Source organism: Coregonus lavaretus (assembly GCF_964263955.1).
Source record: "Coregonus lavaretus genome assembly, chromosome: 26".
NCBI lineage: Eukaryota > Metazoa > Chordata > Actinopteri > Salmoniformes > Salmonidae > Coregonus > Coregonus lavaretus.
The window spans coordinates 19,117,830-19,143,559 of record NC_140013.1 but is presented as its reverse complement, the minus strand read 5'-3'; the positions used below and the strand labels follow the sequence as shown (position 1 = coordinate 19,143,559).

Here is a 25,730-nt window from a genome sequence, read left to right as displayed (position 1 = left end):
TCAGTGTTTCTGTGTATCTGGAGGAGCTTCCTGGGATATCATCATGAAGATCCTGTTTGCAGCTCTCTTTGCTGTGTTTGTCCTGTCTAACTTTGACGTGGCGGACTCCTCTTCCTATGATAAGATAGTCTACCACAGTAAAGTCAGGGCAAGAAAAGAGGGGTACGTTTATTATTTGTAACTGTTATTATCATTAGTAGTAGTATTGTTATTATTATTGGTGTTATTATTGTTATTATTGTTATTATTATTATTATTATCTGAAAGACTTGCTCTGCATTCACTGATTTATGCTGATGTATACACATTCTCTACAAAAGTGTAATGCAAAAGCTGTTTTTAATCCAAACTTTTGCTGAGTTGAAACACTACTCTTTTTCTGCTTTTATGATAATTTACGGAAACAAATTCTATCAGAGACTTTAATTCTGAATATGATTATTTCATAATTGATATATTGATCATGCTTTAAAGTTCACTAAACTACATTTAAGAGCTAATGTAAAGAACTTGCTATGTCAGATACATTTTTACGAAAGCAAATATTACCAAATTGAAAAAACTGAAACAACTGTGAATGTGAAATAACGATAAGAGATCAAACAGAACTACAGTATTTATTACACGTTACACTGCATGCAGAACACTGTAGCTATTTCAACTGTGTTCATTTAACCATCTGTCTCCTCTGTTTCCCTGGCGACCGTTAGACCCAACGTGTGCGCTCTGCAGCAGGTCATGGGGACTAAGAAGAAGTACTTCAGCACGTGTCGTAATTGGTATCAAGGGGCCATCTGTGGAAAGAAAGCGTAAGTGACGTTTAGTTCTTTTTTTAGGCTCCTCCTGGACACATCCTTTCCTCTCGGTTCAAATATGAATAAAATGACACTGCTAGGTTTAGGGTCAGAGCTTTGATAGGGACCTCTGTAAGGACCACAGAGGATGTGTCCCAAATGGCACTGTATTACCTATATAGTGCACTACATTTGACCAGAGTCCATAGGGGGTCATAGGCTTCTGGTCAAAAGTAGTGCACTATACAAGGAATAGGGTGCTATTAGGGACACAGGCATGGACCAAGGAATGATGTAGTCCCATGTGCCACACAGAAATGTCCAAATGGACACAGGATGATCCCTAGTGCCATGGAAACTCATATGGACCACAGAACCTCGGAGCAGAGCTTAATAATAACAATAATAATTAAGTGGGTGCTTATAATTTTGTCCTTTTTCACACATGTACAAGTAAGTGTGTATTAATATGCATGTGTGAATTGGAAATGTGTTTTTTTGCATATCCCAACTCCCCCTGAGACACCCTCAGAGAGTGGGGTCACAGCGAGGGGTAACATTCCCTCACTTGGAAGTCAGTGTAACAGATTTATGTGCCTTTCGTGAGGCTTTGAATCAGTTCCAGAGTTCAATATGGTACGGATTATACGGGTTATGTGTTATGGTACGGGTTTTACGGGGTATGTGTTATGGTACGGGTTATACGGGGTATGTGTTATGGTACGGGTTATACGGGGTATGTGTTATGGTACGGGTTAAACGGGGTATGTGTTATGGTACGGGTTTTACGGGGTATGTGTTATGGTACGGGTTATATACTGTTGAATGCACCAATTTGTAAGTCGCTCTGGATAAGAACGTCTGCTAAATGACGTAGATGTAAATGTTATACGGGGTAAGTGTTATGGTACGGTTTAAACGAGTATGTGTGTAGATGTACAATCACCCTTTAGAACCAGTCAGGAAGTTTGAAGATATGTCCCAAATGGCACCCAATTCCCTATATAGTGCACTATTTTTGACCAGAGCCAAAAGTAGTACACTATATAGGGAATAGGGTGCCATTTGGGACGCAACGGGGGTTTTAGGGAAGATAACAAAGGTCTGTGTTATCTTTGACTCATTTCGTCACTAACATCGGAGGAATGTTTAATGTAGGAGGATGACCTACCATCAAATACCCTCTCATCTTCATCCATGTTGAGAAACAAAGAGACCTTTAATGGAACTATGCCTGAACTTGAACTTGAGAGGGAGAGTAGTTAAGAAGGATAGGTTTAATTAACATAAAAATGAACAGCACTCAAGATTAATCTAGGAGGATGACAGACCATCAAATACCCTCTCTTCATCCAGTGTATGTTGGGGAACAAAGACTACTCTGAAGGAGAGGAGTTCAGAGGGTTTAGTAATGAACGTCAAAGGAACAAGATTTAAGATTATAACTCTTACTATGGTTATGATGGTTATTATGGTATGGTGAGCGTGGTCGCCGTAGGGACGCCACAGTGGTGCACCGCTGGTTCCTGGCTCTGATAGGGCAGTAATGTGTCAGCCATATTTACTGGTTGGAGGTTGAAACAGTGGAAACTCTCTGAGTACAGACAGAGAGGACAGAGCCCACATAGTACAGAGAGGTTTCCCACATAGTGCTGCTCACATAGTGCTGCTGCTCACATGGTGCTGCTGCTCACATGGTGCTGCTGCTCACATGGTGCTGCTGCTCACATGGTGCTGCTGCTCACACGAAACAGACACTCAGTACAACCACATAGTATTTCGAGGACCACATTGGAAAAAAGTGCATTTCCAATGTACTTTCATGTGTAACCTAGGATTTATTTCTACTTTTCAATTGTTTTAAACTGTATGGATTGTTTTACCAAAAAATAAATCAAATCAAATAACAGAATATTTCCCATGGTTCCAGCTCTCTTATTGACTTTCTGATCCATGCTGGACTCAGGCCACATCCTTGTTCCCTATCATCAGTTTGACAGCATGGACACTGCTGCTGGGTTGTGTTGCATGGTGATGCACTTACACTCTTAGATGCTGAGTCGTAATAGTGTTCTATGCTAGCTATGCTCTTGGATGCTGAGTAGTGTTCTATTCTCCGGGATCCTGAGTAGTGTTCTATGCTCCTGGATCATGAGTAGTGTTATATGCTAGCTATGCTCCTGGATGCTGAGTAGTGTTCTATGTTCTTGGACGCTAAATAGTGTTCTATGTTTGTGTATGCTGAATAGTGTTCTATGCTCTTGGATGCTGAGAAGTGTTCTATGTAGCTATGCTCTTGGATGCTGAGGATTGTTCTATTCCAGGTATGCTCTGCAACTAAGAACACTGACACACAGCCAAATAATGTGATCTATGTTGATGAGGAATTCTTGGATTGTTTGTCTGTCTATTCTTTTTATGCAATCAATCAAACCACAGTATCCATGCCAAGGCACCACCATCAGGGTGCACAGAACATTGTAATTTTTTTAAAAATTATTACTTTTTTTAAAACCTCCACACCTCAGAAGTGGTAGCTAAAAATAGGTACATTCAGAGCAGTTTAAGGGGAGAGTCAATGAAACCGTCTCTAGATCTGGGTTCGATTCCCGGTTGGGGCTACCCCCCGAATTCGCTACAACATATTTCCATGGTTGGTTTCATCGATTCTCCCCTTAAACTGCCCCTAACAACTTCTGAGTCTGTTGGAGAGGATCGGCTTGAGCAAAGTGATGTGCAGAATCACTGATCTACAAATAGAATTCCCTCCCAAATAATAGGCTTTGTCGAACCCGGGTCCAGCGACTGTCAAACCAAAACCTTAACCGTTACACCAATGGGTCCAAACCCCTTGGCGTAATGGTTAATGTGTTTGCTTCTATGGTTGGGGTCATTGACTGTCCCCTTAAACTGCCCCATAATTGACCCATTTTAAGAATTGAAGAATTGACCCATAGAAAAAAACCACAGAAAACTACAAAAACAACTGGTCCTGCTCATAATGATAGGCTACATCATTAGTAATGATGTGTTTATTGGAAACAGCACAGTTTTCTCCATTGACCACATGCCAATACTACAGTAGTGTTGGTTTGGCTGGCTGACATACAGAGATCTCCAGTATAAAGTAGAGCTGCTGACCAGACAGAGGGAAGTTTCCAACCCCGGGGCCAGGCCAGAGGGAGTCTTGGTTCTCCTGTATGTGCGTGGGAGAGTGGAGATGGTTTTGCTGACTGTGCCTCATCAGGGCATGTGTGATCTCATGCCTGGCTCATCTCCCCACTCCTCCTCTTCTCTGTGTTTCCAGGGGCTAAGTTCCAAAGAAGACAACTATGGCAGTCAGCCATGAGCCATGAGCCATGATCTCTTCTCTCCTCATCTGCATCCCTATTGGCACCCTATTCCCTCAATCTCAACTCTGAACCTCAAAGCCAGTTTCATCGTTTTTTCATAGTTGCCCTCTAATCAGGGAGTGATTTAGACCTGGGACACCAGGTGGATGCAATTAATAATCAGGTAGAAGAGAAAACCAGCAGGCTCCGGACCTGGTAGGGTAAGATATGGGCCCTGGTTAAAGTGGTGCATTATATAGAAAATATGGTGCCATTTGGGACGTAGCCCTTCTCATCGTACAGCAGGCCTTGATCTGCTCTGTTTCTGTCTGCTCTGTGTGTGAGCATTTGCGTGCATGTGTGTGTGAGAGATGAGCCGTGGATGACAGACCTGAACACCCCACCACACTGTAGCCTCATCGTCTGTCGCTATGAAGGATACAAGCCACTGTAAACCTCACTCCATCCTGCCCTCGACCCCCTCTCTCTCCACTCAAACTCTTGATTTAGACAAGGCTGTATTGTCCTATTATGGACCCAGCTACCACTGGAACATGGAGAACATGTGGAAATGTTTTTCTGGTTTGCAGGCGTCCCAGGGGGACCGCTGATGAAGACGCACAGCTGGACTTAAGTTCCAAGCCACCACAGACTGTGCAACCATTACTCAAAAACCATTACTCTGGAGAAAAGAAACTAAACTCCCAACTACCATCATTCAGACATGAGTTAGTGAGTTATCTAGGTTCAGCATCATGCAGGGTGAGCTCACTGGGCACAGACGTCAATTCAACGTCTAATTTTGTTAAAATAACTTTGAAACAATGTTGATTTCAACCAGTGGGAGGGTTCATACAGCATAAAGCTTTCTCCAGTGATCTGTAACCCACAGAGATTTCAGTTTCACAACCATGTAAGGTCTGGTCAACATCAAGCTGGACATCTATCTCCTACTATAGCCTACTTCATGTATCGTTATTTGTATATTCAGCATTTGCTGGTTTGTTGTACTGTTTAGAATTTCTGCAGCCGAAAACAGTGGAATAGCGTGCTGTCAAGGGGTGTACTTGTACATCAAGCTGCCTCACGTCTGCCTCTGGCTCAGAAAAGGCTTACTTACATTTGACATTTTAGTCATTTCTTCTTCTTAAACAGTGGAATACACCCTGTGGCATTTACTGATATATCATAAAGCAAGGTCTGTAAATTCTCCTCTCTCAACAATACCTCTGGCTCTGCACAAATGGAAGCATCATTGTTCTGCTTTAACGAGTCATGTCATGGTTTATGAGGTGTGGGATTATGAAATGGACTAGCTAGCTGGTTCTAGTCTGTGTCCCAAATGGCACCCTTTTCCCTTTATAGTGCACTACTTTGATCAGTGCCCATAGGGCTCTGGTCAAAAGTAGTGCACTATATATAGAGTAGGATGCCATTTAAGACTCAAATAGTGTCCTTCTATGGTTTTTGTCTATTAAAACAACGGAGCTGGAAGGGCTCTGCTTATAATTTATTTATTTAACTCTGACAACTTCGTTGTACTGTTTACAGTTTTAATACCTATATAGGAGCTGATTACAGCTAAAGAGAGAGATGAAGAGTAGTCACGGGGCCTCTGGGGTTTCTCAGAGTGGATAAATCAGACTTTCACTGTACTGTAACTCTCACTCAAGCTCAGAAACGCGCATAAACACACACACAGACACTCTCTCACACACACACACACACACGCATGCACACAAACGCTCAGACATGATCTACAGGGTTAGGCCCTTTATATAGCTAACAGCTGCAGTCTGTGTGGACGAGATTACAAAACATCTGGCTTTATTACAGTCCATGTGCAGAGGTGTCATAAGGAGACATGGTATGTGTCCCATTTGGCTCCCTATTCCCTTTATAGTGCACCACTTTTGACCAGGGCCCATATTTCCATTATTCCCATAGGGCTCAGGTCAAAAGTAATGCACTATGAAGGGAATAGGGTGCCTTTTGGGACGCAGCCCAAGTCTGAAAGCATCAGTCTTTGATACATTTCATGTGTACTGCAGAGGTGTCATACAGATACATGATGATATTAAACAGTTTCCCAGCTAACAATTCTAGGGAGAGAAAAGGGTTTTGTAATGTTACCCGTAATGTTCCCATAATGTTTGAGTGTCCAGTTTTCCATTAGTTAGGGGAACATTCTATCTATGTTAGCAAAAACCTTCTGAGAACATTTTTTGCATGTTTTGGCATTAGAGCTACGAGAAAATACCCATAACGTGGTTACCATGTTCTCAGAATGTACAATATTAATGTTCTAGACACGATTCATTGGACGTTGCAAGAACATTCATGTGTCCAGTTTTTTTTTGGGTTAGGAGAATGTTCCGTCAACGTCCCACCAAACATACACAGAAAATGGTTGCCGTGTTCTCAGAATATAAGATATTAATGTTCTAGACACGTTTTATGGGAACGTTGCAAGAACATTCACGTGTCCAGTTTTCTGTGGGTTAGGAGAATATTCCATCAACCTCACCCCAAATGTCCCCCCAAACATACCAAGTGTGACGAGTACTGAGGATACGAAGAGGCAGGACGCAGACACAGGAATGAACAAGGTAAAGGTTTACTTAACAATGAGAGAGAATAACATGGAGCGCGTAAACGACACGACGCTAACAATTACACACAACAATGACTGAACAGTCCAGGGCTATATAGTGCTGGGGATGAGATGATGAGGTGCAGTTGCGCTGGAGGTGATTCGGGTGCATTGGTTTTCCATTCCTGTGTTGCCAAGGTGGTGCGCTCAGACCGGTGGCTTAGTAGACCGGTGAGTCAGAGCGCCGGAGGGCAGCAACGGGGTAAAGGAAATGGTCTCTTAGAAACATTCCTTGCATAACATGGGAACATTCCTATTTAAATGTTAGTTAATGACCCAATGAGACTCTTAAAGGAACGTTCTCTAAAGTTGTGGGAATGCTTGTTGTTAGCTGGGTTATAATGTCATGGAGTTTAATTAAAGAGCCACTCAAAACCTAATGAGACCTGTTCTGTTTTTGTGTCTCTATGATTACGACTGCTGTTAAAAGCTGTTTGATTTAGATTAAAGATTACAGTGCCATTTCCTCCCATGATTCCCCCCCCCCCAAGTCATTTCTAATGAGCTACAGTTTCCACAAAGCCCATTCAACAGTTTGTGATACAATTTCCTATCCGAGGTTTCCGACTGCTTACGGATTTGATTGCAATGCGCAATTTCAAGACCCAAAACATAATGTCTTAGAGGTTAACCAAGGCTGAATCATGGAGTAGAGGGCTAGACTAAATATTTAACTTCAAAGGGGCAGGGTCCTTGGTAAATGGCACCCTATTCCCTACAAAGTGCATTATATATGGAATAGGGTGCCATTCGGGAGGCAGACATAGTTTATGTATCTATACAATGTGGTAGCATTACCCAGGAGGCTTGCTGGCCTGGGCCCTGGGACCACATGTCCTTATAGTTAATAAAAAAGATAATGAGGACCATGGGAAAAAAATTGAACACAACACACACACACACACACACACACACACACACACACACACACACACACACACACACACACACACACACACACACACACACACAGGAGCATGAAATAGCCTTTCAGTACAGACATTAGTGATGATTCAGCTGAAATATACTAGGATGAACTCCAGAGTAAATATACGATGTGCTCTGTTGTACTGAAAGACGTTCTAGAACACTGTAATTACATGGGATGTGGTAATTACTGTTTTTGTACACTGACTCTGAATATTCAAAGGATAGGGTATGTCTCTGTCTCTAGCTCGTGACCTGTCCGTCTGTCTTTGTCTGTGTGTCGTCTCTGTCTCTAAAGCGTGATCTGTGTGGGATGTCTCCATCTCTCCCTCCTCTCTGTCTCTAACGTGTGTGTCCCTGTGTTATCTGTTGGACAGTTCTGTTTATGATGTGTCTCTGTGTGTTGTCTCCATCTCTAAAATGTGACGTGTACATGTGTTGTCTCTGTCTCTAAACTTGGTCTCTGTGTGTTGTCTGTAGGACGGTGCTGTATGAGTGATTTGTCCCTCAACATGGCATGTCTGTGTCTCTATGTCTGTAGGATGGTGCTGTATGAGTGATCTGTCCCTAAACATGGCAAGTCTGTGTCTCTACGTCTGTAGGATGGTGCTGTATGAGTGATCTGTCCCTAAACATGGCATGTCTGTGTCTCTGTCTGTAGGACGGTGCTGTATGAGTGCTGTCCAGGTTACATGAAGCTGGAAGGAATGAAAGGATGCCCTGCAGGTATGTAGCTACAGTCGGTTACAGTGTATGTAATGTCATAGGGTACAGGATACGCAGTGTACTCAAGTTTGAAGTGCACTTAATGTTATAGTGTACTTCAAAGCTTAAACAAGAGGTTAAACAAAGACATATCAAGGGGTATTGCATTTTCTCATTAAATTCACTAGTCACAACGCCACACCAACATAAAGATTCAGTTGGTACATCATCCTACCCATGCATGTTTCCTTTTAGTGTCGTCCGGCTGTCTTTGGGGTTCTTTAGAGTTGTTAGAGCTGTTTTAATGAGACTTGTGTACGTCCCAAATGGCACCCTATTCCATATGTACTGCACTACTTTAGGGCTCTGGTCAAAAGTAGTACACTATATAGGGTATAGGATGCCATTTGGGATCACTCCCGGTATATACGGGGATGTAGTCATTATGGTACCTTCTCTTCCCTGTTCCAAAGTGGCCCCTATAGACAATGTGTATGGTACCTTGGGCCTGGTCAAGGCCATCTCCACCCAGGAATACTCTCACATCTCCAAGCTGAGGGAGGAGATAGAGGGATCTGGGTCATACACCTTCTTCGCTCCCAGCAATGATGCCTGGAACTTGTTAGATCGGGTAAGTTAGGATAAGTATAATCTCTTACAGCTGGAAAATTCCAGGTAATTCAGTCAATCAGTTGAACACATCAGCGATAGTAGTGACTATTCCAAAACCAAAACCATTCAGTGCTTGTAATGTGACCATTTAAAAGAGCTACAACATAAAACACCAGAATGTGTGGTTGATTGACCTGAACCCTGCAGTCAGTTGCTGTAAGTATATGTCATCACTTTATGTTAAGTATTTATGTTATCTTAAGCCTTTCTATTCTGCATTTATTTAACAGGAAGTGCGTAGTGCGTTGGTGAGCAACGTGAACATTGAGCTGTACAACGCCCTGCACTACCACATGGCTAACAAACGCCTGCAGACCAAAGACCTGAAGAATGGCCTGGTGGTCACCTCCATGTACAATGACCTGGGACTCTACATCAACCACTACTCCAACGGGGTGAGCATCCTACTAGATCTACACAACATCATCTTTTCCCAAATGGCAACCTACTATGTAGTACACTAATTTTGACCAGCGCCCATGAAATGTATTGGAAATCCGATAGTTTCCATGCCATGAGATAGGAAAGTTGACATCATGGAAAGCTAAAGCTTTATTGTGTGCAGGTATTTGTTGAAGGCTGTGTTGTGTGAACATTGGAGAGCTACGGACGGTATACTGTTGTGTGTTGTGTAGATACTGACTGTGCTGTGCATGTCCTACGTGGTGTGTTGTTATGTATGAAGATTGTGACGGTGAACTGTGCCAGGATTATCCATGGCAACCAGGTTGCCACCAACGGAGTGGTGCACGTCCTCGACCGTGTCATCACTGCCGTGGGCAACACCATCCAGGATGTCATCGAGGTTGATGATGACCTCACCACTCTCAGTGTAAGTCTTTTCGTTTCTTCTGTTCTCCTCTCTTCACGTCATGTCTCTTCTCTTCTCTTTTTTCCCTTTAATTTCAATTCCTTTCACTTTTTTTCCTACCTTTCCTTTCCTACCTTTCCTTTCCTATCTTTTTCTTCTATATCCTTCTCCTCTTGTCTCCTTTCCCCTTCTCGTCTTTTTTATTCTTTTCGATGTATCTATTCACACAGTATTAATGGAGCATATGATGGAGGATATGATGTGTTCTCTCCCTACAGGAGGTGGCTCTGGCCTCAGGCCTGCTGGACAAGCTGGGACAGCCTGGCCAGTACACCCTGTTCGCCCCCACCAACGATGCCTTCGCCAAGCTGGACTCGGACGTACTGCAACGACTGATGGGTGACAAGGGTGTCCTCCAAGGTAAACCAAACCGCTGGGCCAGGCTTCAGAGCTTCATGACCTCTCTGGAATGCCATCTATAAATACAGAGAGCAACTCACAGGAGAGTACTTTAAAGGGGAGACACAGAGACTTTATATAGATCTCCAAACTCAGGCCATATCCGTGTTTAATGAGATGAAGGTGCAGGAAAAGTAACTCAATGGTTCCCGCTCGCCATGTTTGCAGGGCTGAGTAACCACAGAGTTTTTACATGTAAGCACTTTTTCCTACTCAAAACAGATGGAGCCAACTAGTTACAGTCTGAGCTGTGGATTTGAAATTTTCAGACAGTTGGCAAACTGAGCGTTCACCACAGTTGTGTAAGTGAGTAATGAAAAAGAAAAGAGCTCTAGTTTCAGATGCTGGATCAAATATGGCCTACGAAATAATGGCTATTCAGACATACACCTTCATATGGTGAAGCTTTTTGATAATTTGACACATTTAAGATCTAAACATTTACTGTCACTCTATAATTTATGTCTGGGTGGCACACAATAATAAAACACTCTCACTTGTTCCAAAACATTTCCAAAGAGGTATCGTTCATACGGTGCTAAACACCACAGGGCAGGAAGCAGGAAGCAGCTGGCTCTGCCTGTGTCCCAAAGGCTGTGCACCCTATTCCCTACGTCATTCATACGGCTATGGTCAACAGTAGTGCACTATAAAGGGAATAGGGTGCCATTTTGGGACACACCCTGGTCAGAGGGTTGGGACTGGAAAGGTTCAGAAGGTTCAGAGCATTAGGAGGGTTGGCAGCGGTGTGATGATCCCTAATATTAGTCCTAAAACCTCCCTGAGCTGTGAGATCACACCACTTCACACACAGTAAAACAGAATCAAACAGGGCAGTAAAACAGTCATGAATCACCCTGCACTCAATTGTCTCCCAACACACAGTAAAACAGAATCAAACAGGGCAGTAAAACAGTCATGAATCACCCTGCACTCAATTGTCTCCCAACACCAGGACCCAAGGGATCTAAGGGATCTCCAGGTCTCCTGAATTTCATAGGTTGCGTCTCAAATGGCACTCAATTCCCTATTTAGTGCACTACTTTTGACCAGGGCCAATAGGGATCTGGTCAAAAGTTGAGCACTTAAAGTCCCAGTGCAGTCAAAAAAGTGTTTTTCCTGTGTTTTATATACACTCAGTGACCAGTTTATTAGGTACACACATCTAGTACCTGGTCGGACCCCCCTAGTTGTTAAGTGGTTAAGAGCATTAAGCATTAAGAGCATTGGGCAGGTAACCGAAAAATTGCTTGTTCCTGACTGGCATCAGCATGACGCAACAGGAACCGGGATTTGTCGGACCAGGCGATTTTTTCCACTCCTCAATTGTCCAGTGTTGGTGATTGCGTGCCCACTGGAGCTGCTTCTTCTTGATTTTAGCAGATAAGAGTGGAACCCAGTGTGGTCGGCTGCTGCAATAGCCCATCGGTGACAAGGAGATGCTGTTCTTCACACCACTGTTGTACTGCGCCATTATTTGCCGCACCATTCTCGGTAAACCCTAGGCCGTTTCTGAGATACCACGCTCAAAGTCACTTAGGTCACTCGTTTTGCCCATTCTAACGTTCATGTGAACAGTAACTGAATGCAACTGAATGCTTCGATGCCTGTCTGCCTGCTTTATATAGCAAGCCGCGGCCACATGACTCACTGTCTGTAGAAGCAAACCATTTTCGTGAACAGGGTGGTGTACCTAATAAAACTAATTTCCACACTATGAGATTGGAATAATGCTATGAAATTGTGAAAATTATGATAATGCCCTTTTAGTGTAATTTTTTTCTATCGCAAGTCTTTACATCTTTTACCTCTAGGTAAGGAGTTTTGTGCGTGAAGAAGGATTGTTTTGTTAGGTTCAGTTTGATAAAGTGCACCTGCTCATTAGCTAGCTAGATAACTTTAGCTTGCTAACTGAGCCATGCAGTCACACACACTTCATATGAAACGAATGGGGTGGTAAGTGCAGCACAATGTCCACAACACTAAATGCTTTACCAAGCTAGCTATCTAGCAAGATGATTAATAATTATTTTTATTCACTCTTTATCCCATACTTCCAGTGCCAGTTCGCTTCCTAGCTAACGTTAGCTAAATGGTTAGCATCGCCATTTAGCACAAAATAGCTAGCTAGCTACTCCACCGACTCTCGACAGCTAACAGGCAACTGTTACATTCAAAAATGAATCCGTTGTGATTTAATTATAATGTTGCTATCTACACTAGTTATTTAGTTGTGACCATCTGGTAGAAACGTTGAATAACACATTCATTCATAAATGGCAAAAAAGACAGTCAAAAAATAAATCATAAAGAATACGGTTTTGAAGTGTTGTTGTATATTTTTGTTTTTATGGACACATATTTAACCCCTTATTTGTGTTGGCACAAAACTACCTCCATAATTCACCTTCAGACGAGCCCCGTGAAACTTGTGGGTTTTTTAGAGCAAATGGAGAACACCATTGTGTTCGTCTCCCCTTTCCACAGTGGGGTCATATTAGTTTGAAGCCCAAACGGTTCAGATGCTACAGACAGAAGTTGCCACATCAGCATTACCTACTTCAGACGAGTCCTTGTGGGACGTTTTCGTGAGTAAGTAAGTAGCCTTGCACGAGCGAGCCGGAATGGCTCATAGGGCTGGAGCCTATCTCCTGATTCTGTAGCGTGAGGCAGCTTGATGTACAAGTACACCCCCTGGACAGGACGCTAGTCTATCACAGGGCCTTACCCCCAATCTATCTCCTTCATGCTGAGTGCCAAGGGGAGACGCATCAGGTCCCATTTGTACAGTCTTTGGTATGACTCAGCCAGGGATTGAACTCACAACCTTCCAATCTCAGGGTCGGATACTCTAACCACAAGGCCACTGAGTTGCCGTTTTCGTGAAAATAAAAATGTTCGGCATGTCTCATGGTCTGACAAACACTGCTGTACCTCGGCCAACATCCACCGCAGATGCGGAAGGCCGACATCGGCGGCCTAGCATAAACTGATGGATTTTGATGATTTTTTTATAACGTTACTTAGGATTAAAATGATGCCTTGCTAGTACAGTATATGAATTCAAACACATATCGCTTTTCTCGGGATGCTGGGCCAGTCATGTCCGTAATGTAGTAAACCAAACGATAACAAAATGCTGTTAATCAATAACGGTATATATAGGAGTATCTGAGTTTGTGGGGCTGATTGACACTTTTATCCTCTCCTCTCCTCTCCCTCCAGCCCTGCTGAACTTTCACATGCTGAACTCTGTCCAGTGTTCAGAGGGCATCATGTCCGGCCAGACCTTTGAGACCCTGGAAGGCCACAACATCGAGATTGGCTGTGACGGGGACAGCCTGACAGTCAACGGCATCAAGATGGTGCTGAAGAAAGACATTGTCACCACCAACGGAGTCATCCACCTCATTGATGAGGTCCTCATGCCTGACTCAGGTTAGCTTCCCCATCTCATCTTATAATAATACATGTAATTTGTATAGTGCTTTCATTACAGAGCTGTAACACACATCTCAGAATATGTATGTGTTTGTGTTTTGGCATTGGTTTGTTGGAATGTAAATGGAATGAACTGTTTCACGAAATACACAACACCTTTATTTAGAGCTCCCTTTGCTGTTACACTAGTATACATTTACATTTTACATTTACGTCATTTAGCAGACGCTCTTATCCAGAGCGACTTACAGTTAGTGAATACATTATTATTATGATTTTAATTTTTTTCATACTAGCCCCCTGTGGGAATCGAACCCACAACCCTGGCGTTGCAAACGCCATGCTCTACCAACTGAGCTACATCCATACACATAGGCAAACAGAAACAATGACATAATGACAGCAAGACTAAGATCAAATCAAAACTCTGAATAAGTGTAGAAGTGTTGATCTTTCAGTGGTAGAGAAGCTTTTAATGGTACTGTCTGTGTCCTCTAAGCTAAGCAGGTGATGGAGCTGCTCACCCCTTCCCAGTCCACCTTCAGTGACATGGTGTCAGAGCTGGGTCTGTCTGCAGCCATGTCAGCCGAGGCAGAATACACACTTCTGGCCCCGCTCAATTCTGTCTTCACTGGTGAGTAATATACCACTGGCCCCGCTCAATTCTGTCTTCACTTGTGAGTACACACTACACTCTTAGAAAAAAAGGTGCTATCTAGAACCTTAAAGACTTCTTCGGCTGTCCCCATAGGAGAACACGTTGAAGAACCGTTTTTGATTCCTGGTAGAAACCTTTTGGTTCCAGGTAGAACCCTTTTGGGTTCCATGAAGAACCATTTCCACAGAAGGTTCTACATGGATCCCAAAAGGGTTCTACCTGGAACCAAAAAAGGTTCTCCTATTGGGACAGCCGAATAACTATTTTGGAACCCTTTTTTCTAAGAGTGTACTGGCCCTGCTCAATTCTGTCTTCACTGGTGTGTACACATCATGGCCCGCTCAATTCTCTCTGTAACACATCCCTCGTTCCCCTACACACTCTTGAACGTCCTGAACTTTTTCCTTTCTTGCTCCTCTCTCTGTCTTTCCCTCTCCCGTTTCCTCTCTCTAGCTCCTCTCTCTGTCCCCCTCTTCCTCTCTCTAGCTACTCTGTCACTACTTTATCACTCCTCTCCTTCTTTCTCTTTCTTTCCTCTCAGCAGGTGGGTAATGCACACAGAGGTCCAAACTGACATTAGTCTTGCTGTCATGCTGACTCACTAGTAAGCAATATACTAGACATACTGTATACGGGTCTCCTGAGGGAAGAGTGCTGGAATGATTCATAGCTGGAGCTTTTTGCCATGCAAACCCTAAGAATACATAATTACCACTACACACACACACCTGTATAGGAACATTTTAGACCTCACAAGACGTGGGGAGAGATATCTCCTACCTTAATCCAACATTTGTAATGCACATGTGATAAACTGAACCAAAGTATATTAATCAGCAGTTTGATACACTAGCCTGCTGCATGCTGCAGGAAATAAAATAATCCCCCAGGGTTTAAAAGCTGTGTTATGGCGTTGAGCTTGTAAATTCCTCCACTAAATTGTTCTCTGATTTAGACCCTACATAATTTGTCCATTGTCGACGTACAGTACAGAACAGCTCTGTATCTCAGACAGCTCAGACCAGGGTAATGCAGACTGGAACAGTAACTATCTGTGTCCCAAATGGCACCCTATTCCCTTTATAGTGCACTACTTTTGACCAGAGCCCTATGGGAATAAGGAGCCATTGGGACGCAGACACTGTTACGTTGTGGCTGATCAATCTGTCTATAGGGAGGTTACAGACTTCTGGAGATTTCCTGGAAAATAAGGTTTACATTTTACAATGACTGACTAGACCACCAGACTGCATCATTAGCCTATATTATGACTCATATGACAATACTTTCACAATCTAACTTTCTATTGTCTGCATACTGGGAAAACTTAATATCAACATTTTTGCAGAATTGGGGCTAGTTTCTGAAAAGTTATTGTTTAAAAACAGATTGAATGTAATCTTTTGGTCTCTTACAATGTATCTATATGAAATATCTCATCCTCCAGATGAGGTGATGGCCATTGACCAGAGCTTTCTGAAGGTGATTTTGGAGAACCACATCCTGAAGGAAAAGATCACTCTGGGACAGCTGTACAATGGACAGCGCCTGGAGACCATCGGCGGGAAGTTCCTCAGAGTCTTCATCTACCGCACAGTGAGTCTGTGTGTGAGTGTGAGTGTGTCTGTGTGTGTGTATGTGTGTGAGAGTGAGAGTTTGTGGGAGTACACGACTGTGTGTGTGTATGTGGGTGTGTGTGTGCGTGCGTGCATGTGTGTGTGTGTGTGGGAGTCCATCTCTCTGAACAGCTGGTCAAACACAATGGCTGTCTGCCATACAACACATATCAATTTCACTTGGCTATCTACTGGACTGGACTAAGAGGCTGTTAATTCAGTAGCTAGCAGACTGTTCATTTCCATGCCTTATAAAGAGCGACTTCAGCAGATGTTCCAACTCAAATTTCAGTTTTAAAGATGCTCAAAACAGAAGTTAGGTGACTGGAGAACCAATTAGCCTAGCTAGCTAACTATCTGGCTAGCTAACTAGTTAGGTGCTTATGCTAGCATACCAAAATGCCCAAATATGTAATAATTCTGCTAGTATTAGGACTAGAGTTACATTATCAGGATAAAACCCAGAAAAACCATTTTCAACAACTAAAGTGGTTATTTAACCTGTCCTGTAGGCGGTGTGCATAGAGAACTCCTGCCTGGTGCGAGGCAGCAAGGAGGGCAGTAACGGAGCCCTCCACCTGATGAGGACTCTGATGAAGCCAGCTGAGACCACCATGTTCCAGATCCTCACTGACAACGGAGGATTCAAGTAAGCTGCTTGGGCACATATAGACTGTGTGAGCTTTAGCCTGGTCCCAGATCTGTATGTGCTGCAGCAAATGAAATAGTCAGAGAAGTTAGCTCAAGCTCATACAGATCTGAGACCAGACTAGTGGAAGGATTTAGGTCAAGGGATTGTTCCGATTTTGTGGCCAATTCATGAATATACTGTATATTAAACATTGTTGGACAACCTTGTCTCACCCCCTATTCGAGAAAGGATGTTCTTTAGCCAACCCAATAGCCAGAGAGTCAGAGAGAGTTCACTAGTCAGACAGAGTTCAATCATATTCATACAGACCTGGGAGCAAGCTGGGAAAATAGTTTATACAGACCAGTGGGCCAACTTATTTCCAAATCATGTACACCTCTTGCAATTATCTTATTATCTAAATAATACAAATGATCTCATCACTGAAGAGGATCCTTTTCTATAGCTCAATCGGTTTGTAAGTTGTCAAGCGGGCGGTTATGTGTGTTGGCGAGGTAGAGAACCCTGGTCAAGCAAGCCCAGTCAGAGGCAAGTTTAGGGATGCAGCGCTATATGCTAAGCTATCACACTGGCACCGGTTATACAGTATCTACCCTCAGTGGTCGTCATGAGTGCCAGGTAACTGTTTCCTTCATCTTGTGTTGGTTGCAGGATCTTCCTGTCACTGATGGAGACGGCTGGTCTGACTGACCTGCTCAAACAGGAAGGAGAATACACTCTGTTCGCTCCCAGTGATGAGGCCTTCGCTGGCGTCAGGGACAGCGACCTGGCTCTGCTCAAAGGTTAGTTCATCTCTCTCTCCATCTCTCTGTCACTCTCTCCATCCTTCTTAGTCTGTCTCAGTCTCTCATAGCCAGAGGTTTTTCTTGTCAGGCCACATCATGATGGTCAGGAAAAACTGCTGACCTTAACCATAGCTACCATAGCTACTAGCTATCTCCTAAAGGTTGTAATGTCAAAGGAACATCCAAAAGACTTAGAGTTAGTAGTTGTATGTACGATACCTACTATGGTACCATAGTCCTCCGTCTAAAGTCCTGTCTGTCCTGGCTAGGTAATATGAACGCCCTGCGGACCATCCTGCTCTACCACTTCAGTAACGGAGTGTTTATCGGCGGAGGTCTGGAGACTGGGGTGACCAACCTCCTCAAGTCTCTGCAGGGCAACAACCTCCGAGTGCTGCATGTGAGTCGAAACCTTTCAACACTCAACAAGGCTGTAAATATAAGAAATCATGGCATTTTCCAATGTACGTTGTATGAAAAGCTGGAACAAAACCAAGCAATTATCACACAGATCCTGAACAGATTGTGCAATGTTTTTACAGTGAATCAAGAGCCTCTCATCCAGATCCACTCAGTATTACCAACATCCGCAATCCTTTGTCATCAACAATGTAAATAAATGTTTAAACTAGGAATTATGGCTAACTATAACTTATTGGAACACATATATAACAGTTCTGTCACGTTCGTTGAAGGACGGGTCAGACCAAGGCGCAGCGTGATATGCATACATGTTTATTTTAGCTTAATAAACACTCGACAAAACAATAAACGAAACGAACCGTGAAGTCCAAGGTAGCACACACAACATACCTTACAAGGAACAAGATCCCACAACTAGACCGTGCCAATAGGCTGCTTATGTATGGTCCCCAATCAGAGACAACGAGCGACAGCTGCCTCTGATTGGGAACCACACCGGCCAACATAGATCCACACATACTAGAACGACAACATAGACAAAGCACAACAAGGAATATACACACCCTGACTCAACATATAAGCGTCCCCTGAGTCAGGGCGTGACAGTACCCCCCCCCCCCCCCAAACTCCGACCGCACAACATGAACATAACAGGGTAGGGGCCGGGTGGGCATTCCGCCTCGGAGGCGGATCCTGCTCGGGGTTTGACGACCTCTCACTCTCCACCTCCCTGTTGCGCCCCTGGTCTGGTCTGGACCTCGGCGCGCTGCTTCCCCTCTCCTTCCTCCCACGATACGCCAGGCCCTGTCTGGACCCTGGTGTGGGAGACCCCGAACCTGGAGAGGGGCTGACATGCTGACAAGACTTTCACAAATGCTTGCATCGACCTTTGATATTTACTGTTTTAACTTTGGGTTAATTTTATTATTAGCTTTTAAGTTTTATTACAGCAATGTCCTTAGGGTCATATTCTAAGATAATAAAAATAAAAAATAAAAATCAAATAAAAAAAATGTGAGGTCCCTGGATGTTTGTAGTGCAGACTATTCATGATTTAGTTTAGATTACAACAGACAGTTGCATTCCACTGCTACCAATTACTTTACACTGGAAGAAGTTAAGCTACACTAAATCTACCCTTAAAAAATATAGTTTACTTAACTAAAGTTACTTTGAAAAAGTAGTTCACTATATCCAAACTACTTTGTGATACATGATCATACAGTTTGTAAATCTGAAATGTCATAGACTACACATTGCAAGAACATATCACTTTGGGGTCATGTGTTAACAGCATGTTTAATTTAGCCTATTAAACACAAAAGCAATGTTTCAAGTGAGAATTAGGCAGCTCTTGCCTACAAAAAATTAGTGTGTAGTTCCAGTAGTTAGCTTCACCGCTACAAGGCAAAAAAGTAATTAACTACTGAAACCACTACCTAGATTTGAATTTAGTTTAACTACCACCAAGTTACTGCAAAATGTAGTTAAGCTACTAGTTGAACTACATGTAGTTCACTACTCCACAACACTGACTGTTGCAAGTGTTCTGTATATAACGTAGTCAACGCCAACCTAATTGAGAAACATATGGCACATTACCAGATGGTACTCATAACTCATCTCATTGTGGTTGTCTTGTCTGTAATCATCCATCAGTGTTTCTATCTTAATCCTCTCTACTCCTCTCCTCCAGGCTAACAACACAATCAGAGTGAACACTATTGAGGTCCCTAAACACGATATCATGGCCACTAATGGAGTCATTCACTTTGTCAAAACCCTCCTCTACCCAGGAGGTAAGACTGACTCAAACCTTTCTGACTGCCAGCTCCTCTGTTGGAGAAACGGATTATACCCTGATTACATTGTCATGTGTTGAGAGACGCACTGTGCAGGGAATAATGTATTTATATATTATATATATTTAGCAGTGCTAAATGGTACGTTTAACACCCTGTGCTGTGCTATGCTGTATGTACGCTAATGTAAAGTGTTACCTGTATGTAGAGGTAACTGCCAAAATAAAGGACACGCCAACATAAAGTGTCTTAATAGGGCGTTAGGCCAACACGAGCCCGAACATGGTTTTATGCCATGTAGACCATGGCATATGGTTTACATTGTTTTCATGCTCATCAAATCATTCAGTGAGCACTCATGCCCTGTGGATAGGGGCATTGTCATCCTATGGGCGCATAGCCATGGTAGCCAAAATATTGGCCAAAATAATGGCCTGCCCTGCATTTTTATACATTACCCTAAGCATGATGGTATGTTAATTGCTTAATTAACTCAGGAACCACACCTGTGTGGAAGCACCTGCTTTCAATATACCTTGTATCCCTCATTTACTCAAGTGTTTCCTTTATTTTAGCAGTAACCTTTATGTACCCTATTGTAAATTGTTACCAGTATGTGTAACACGCTGTACTGTGCTGTGCTGTATGTACCCTAGTATAAAGTGTTACCAGCATGTCTAACACTCTGTACTTTATTGTCCTGTAGAGCTGCCTGCTGGAAACTCTGACCTGCTGGGGCTGCTGAGAAGACTCATCAAGTACATGGAGATCAAGGTACTGTACCAGGCCACACCCACATAAAGGAACAGACCACGCCCATATAATGAACCAGGACAGTAGGCCGCACCCACATGACTATCGTAACCACAGCGTTACTTACAGTACTGAACAAGGCCAGACAGGTTCTTATGATTCGGAATATGACTAAAATGTTAGAGAACCCTGAGCTAACAAGATGAGATTAACATCTAAGTGTTTGTTAAAAAATTACCTTAAGATGACAAGACGTCATGTAAAGCCTTGAACAAATACAGTACCCACCACATAATAGAGGCAGATATTTCTCCTGTCTTCACAAATCCCAGGCAGTGCATCTGAAGGTCATTGTTGCCCTCTGCATTGGAGTTGAGCAGAACGATGTGTACACAGACCTATAATAATATGGTTTACAGCCTCTAATCCTTCTTTCTATTCATTCACAGTTCGTGTCAGGGTACAGCTATAAGGAAATTCCCCTCACATTCATGAGTGAGTACAACTATATCAGTCCAAGCCTTAGATTTCCGCTGTACCTTTTTGCATTGCAACTATTTGTAACTTTGTTGTTGTCCAGTGACTAACTGCTGTGTGTCTTCTGTTTCCTTCAGAGAGGATGACCATCACACGCGTCATTGAGTCAGGTAAGTTACAGTTAAAGGATCGAAGCAACATCCTTCATGCATAAATCTTAGCTTTGTGTAGTACAAAACATTAGGAACACCTTCCTAATATTGAGTTGCACCCCCTTTTGCCCTCAGAACAGCCTCAATTCGTCGGTGTATGAACTCTACAAGGTGTAAAAAGCGTTCAACAAGGATGCTGGCCCATGGTGACTCCAATGCTTCCCTCAGTTATATCAAGTTGGCTGGATGTCCTTTGGGTGGTGGACCATTAATACACATGGGAAACTGTTGAGCGTGAAAAACCCAGCAGCAATTCATTACTTGACACACTCAAACTGGTGCACCTGGCACCTCCTACCATACCATATTTTGTCTTGCCCATTCACCCCCTGAATGGCACACATACACAATCCATGTCTCAATTGCCTCAAGGCTTAAAAATGCTTTTTTAACCTGTCTCCTCCCCTTCATCGACACTGATTGAAGTGGATTTAACAAGTGACATCAGTAAGGGATCATAGGTTTCACCTGGATTCACCTGGTTAGTCTATGTCATGTAATGTTTTGTACACTCAGTGTATATCATTTTACATGATATCACATTTAGTCTTGGAAAGACTTAAACATTGTGCTACAAGAGTTGATAGAATAGTTGGCACAGTTCAGATAGGGAGGATCTTGGCCTTCAATGAGATTCATGACCCATGTCCAAGAGGAAGAACTATTATGGCTGTTCAGATATTTACAGTACAGACAGCAACAATAGAAGACTTGCCATAGTAGCAGACACCTGGGAAGGTTTTATCTGTTCTGGGTAAAATAACCGTTCTTTATTGGGCTTAATCCTGACCTTTGATTTGTGTGGTTAATTCCTGACGTCGTTACTGTTTATGCAATTATCTCCAGTCAAGATTCTGAAAGAGATATTTGGGAAAACTGATGTCTTGGAGAAAGCCTCTACCTGGAAAGTATCCGCAAAGCAAGTCCTTTGATTATGTAATATATTCCAGTCATATGAATCATTTTAGAGCCAGTGAAATGTTGCCATTCAGTCTAATATGATAAAACCTATAAACTATCATCTCTGTTAATCAAGGAGTAGAGGAGCCACTGACATACTACATGTCTGTAGTTCATGGAGTCTAGAGTTTCTAAGTTCATTCGAACCTTCAGATCTTACTAGTGTGCCCTTTAAACTTCATGTTCTTCAATTATACTTTTGTTGTTGTTTATTCCAGTTGTTAAACTTGTTGTCCTCTCTCTCTTTCTAAAGTTCCTGATGTGACCCATGTTACTAGGGTTATCGAAAGGGAACCTACCATCACCAAGGTGACAAGGGTGATTGAGGGAGAGCCTACCATCACCAAGGTAACACCAATGCAACAACCCATGTTTCAACAGTTGTATCCATCCATGTACCCACCAAATCACTTTGAGCATCGGGAAAAGCATTATATAAATCTAATACATGATTATGATTATTAGGTGACCAGAGTCATTGAAGGCAAGCCAAAGTTCACCAAGGTCACTAGAGTCATCGAGGGAGAGCCCAAGGTCACCAAAGTTACCAGAGTGGTCCCAGGTATGCACCTCACAGACACACAGGTCTTTCTTGACTCTTGTCCATGAGGTCTGAAGAACTCTGGGTACATAGTAACATCTAGTAAAATAAACGTATTGTAGGCTACTGTATGCTATGCCTGTTTTGGTCTATAGTTGCTATATAGTGTATTGATGCACTATATGAAACAAAGAAGGGTGTGTTTGGGTTGCTGAGGTGAGACACAGGTCTACAGATGTGAGTGTGTTGTACTGAATGCCCTCTACTGTACGTCACCCACCTCATGACTCCTACAGCTGCCCCTCTGTGAAAACATTATGTTTCTATGTGAAGACTGATGTAGTTTCAATATGATGTCATCCACAGGTCCTCAGTACTTGGCCAGCAACAGTGGCTCCAGCAGTGGTATCTCCAACATCGAGCTGGAAGGTCAGTAACATCACCCCTCTGGTCGTAGATAGATAACTTAATATAGAAGATATAATACAATGTTTCGTTGAAAATCACGTATATGCATGTCACTGGGTGGACATGTGACAGGTTCTGTTAGAATCTGTGTTTAGCAGATAGTGTGAAGCAGAGACTGACAAACAGGATTCAAACTAACTGTCACATTTCCACCCTGTGATATTTGGCATAGTCAGCAGTATTAGTCAATTGCCCAATAGAATTGCTTGTTTCGTCAGGATACATAGTAGTCCCATCTGTGACATATACAGTAACATCCCTGTCTCCGTCCTGTAGGTGCTGACTCCTTCCATATCTCCACCATCGAGGGAAACCCCTCAATGCTCGACATGGACTCTGAAAAAATCACCAAGTTCATCCAAGGTAAGAGACACATCTAAACCCCATTCATGATTAAGATGTGGTTTCTGTTGTGAATGAGGTTTGGGTTCTGTAGGGTTCTATAATGACTAAGGTTTATGTTCTTTAAGGTTCTGTAGTGACCAACATTTGGGTTCTTAAAGGTTCTATAATGACTGAGGTTTAAATTTGTCTTCACAGAGGGAAACCCAAAACGAGTAACTGGCAGGAGAATTCCAGGTAAAACATGATTCCTTGATAACATAACATAATGTTAGACCGTGTTGGGGGATTCAAATGATGGGTAATGTCATCATTGAGGATCTGTGATTTGAGACCATAGACATAGAATGACCACCTATCATTGAACATTGACTTGAATGGGAATGATTAACTCTACCCACATGTACACATTACCTTAATTACCTCGACTAACCTGTGCCCCTGCACATTGACTCTGTACCGGTACCCCTGTATATAGCCTCCCTACTGTTATTTTGTTTTACTGCTGCTCTTTAATTATTTGCACATTTTATTTTTTACTTATCTATTTTATACTTAACACTTCCTTTTATTTTTTTACTGCATTGTTGGTTAAGGGCTTGTAAGTAAGCATTTCACTGTAAGGTCTACACCTGTTGTATTCGGCGCATGTGGCAAATACAATTTGATTTGATTTGGAATGTTCATTCTAGGAACTTTATTTCTATGATTTTGAGTGTATGATGATCTTTCTGTTGTCTCTGTTCCTAGCTGGTTCCAGAAGGAGAGTCAGACCAGAGGAACAAAGAGCATGAACATGGACAGACGAGGTGACTGAAGATGCACCAGCAACCAGAGAGGAACAACAGAGATAATGTCAATGAACGGTCTCCCATACAAGCACTACACTCCAAATGATGTGCATGTAGACATACAGAACTTGAACTTAGTGAGACCAGTAAATCCATTTGCTAAACAAAACACAAATCATTGGTGCATGTATCTAAAGATAACTAAAAGCCATCAATATATGTAAATAGTGTATGCATATTTGGGGGTTTTGGGGGTATATTAGAGATGAAAGATTAGAAGCTAGCCAGGGGTAGCAAAATAATATTTGAAACCAAGCTATTGGAAGCCTTGATCATTGGTTGAGGTGATACAACATGATTTTTGGGAAGATTTTGTAATTTACCTCTGCTTTATATCAAGTTTGTGGTGCTCACATAAAAATAAAAGAAATACAAATAAAAATGTGATTGCTATTTTCTTAGTGTTACTTAATTTCTGCAAATGTTTATATTTTTCTACCAGATGTAATTTCAGCTCTGATCTGACTTGAATGTCACAGTCGTGTGTTTTCTCTCTCTTTCTGCCTTTCTGTCTGACTGTCTGTTATTCTACCTAGCTAACCATTCAGATATTGATCTTGTCTTTACTTTTAGATTTTTTCAAATGTGCAACATTCTGACAAACTTAACTTTTCACATATTCTCTCAATAGATTTTTTTTACTGCAGTTTTCAAACCTTTTTCAATAAAGTATATTCTTGGATATGAAGTGTATCATTCGCCAGGAGAAAAACCTTTAGTTGGGAAAACTTTTTAGTAGTTCATTGCTATAAGGAATTCAAGCCAAGTTACATTTTAGAATCACATTTACCCAATTTGATGAGAAGATGTATGATAACCAAATCGAATTTGTGTCAGTGTCTACTGGTCCCTGCCTACTTAATGAATTCAATTTTCTTAGTATAACTCTAGTTGTTTGAGGAGGGAAAGGGGTTGTCTGTTTTTTAGATCTCCTAAAATCTATAAAAGAGTCTGACAATGCTACAAATGTCAATCTGTGTGTCCTTTTTAAATGTGTCAATTGTAACACTTTAACCTAGCTCCTCTAAAGAGAAACTCATAAAGTGAGAATGAAGTCAAATCTAAAGCAAATGTCAAATATCAGCGTGTGAATTATACCGTGACATTCAGAGGTGTCTATTTTTTGGACTGGACCTCCTATGTGTGCACGCACTTATGCATGCATTACATTTTTTTATGGGCCTTATAGTAAAGACATGTAATTTAACAGTACAATTTTTATTATTACCTTTTAATTTGGCATGAACACAACCAATCATGATGTTTTAATCTTATTGTCAAACAAATCACTGTGCACTGTTTGGATGCTGGAACTGTTTTGGAGTGGACAAACATGCGCAGGTAGCCTACTTTTGGAAGTGATTTGTTTGACAATAAGATGAAAACATCATGACTG

At 42.3% G+C, this 25,730-nt stretch overlaps 1 protein-coding gene across 1 annotated transcript; it reads left to right on the top strand.

Moving 5' to 3' along the window:
* LOC311101273 (periostin-like) lies at window positions 1-25,015 on the top strand. The gene is made up of 23 exons (XM_084142404.1): window positions 1-162; window positions 711-809; window positions 8,368-8,432; window positions 8,885-9,042; window positions 9,314-9,478; window positions 9,769-9,915; window positions 10,173-10,314; window positions 13,579-13,791; window positions 14,294-14,428; window positions 15,900-16,048; window positions 16,581-16,717; window positions 17,372-17,502; window positions 17,775-17,905; window positions 19,625-19,727; window positions 20,437-20,504; window positions 20,933-20,978; window positions 21,098-21,130; window positions 22,386-22,480; window positions 22,598-22,694; window positions 23,040-23,102; window positions 23,418-23,504; window positions 23,682-23,720; window positions 24,234-25,015. Exons 1-23 carry the CDS (start codon window positions 44-46, stop codon window positions 24,275-24,277), a joined length of 2,466 nt encoding a protein of 821 aa, XP_083998530.1. The 5' UTR covers window positions 1-43; the 3' UTR covers window positions 24,278-25,015.
* The last annotated feature ends 715 nt before the right edge of the window (window positions 25,016-25,730 follow it).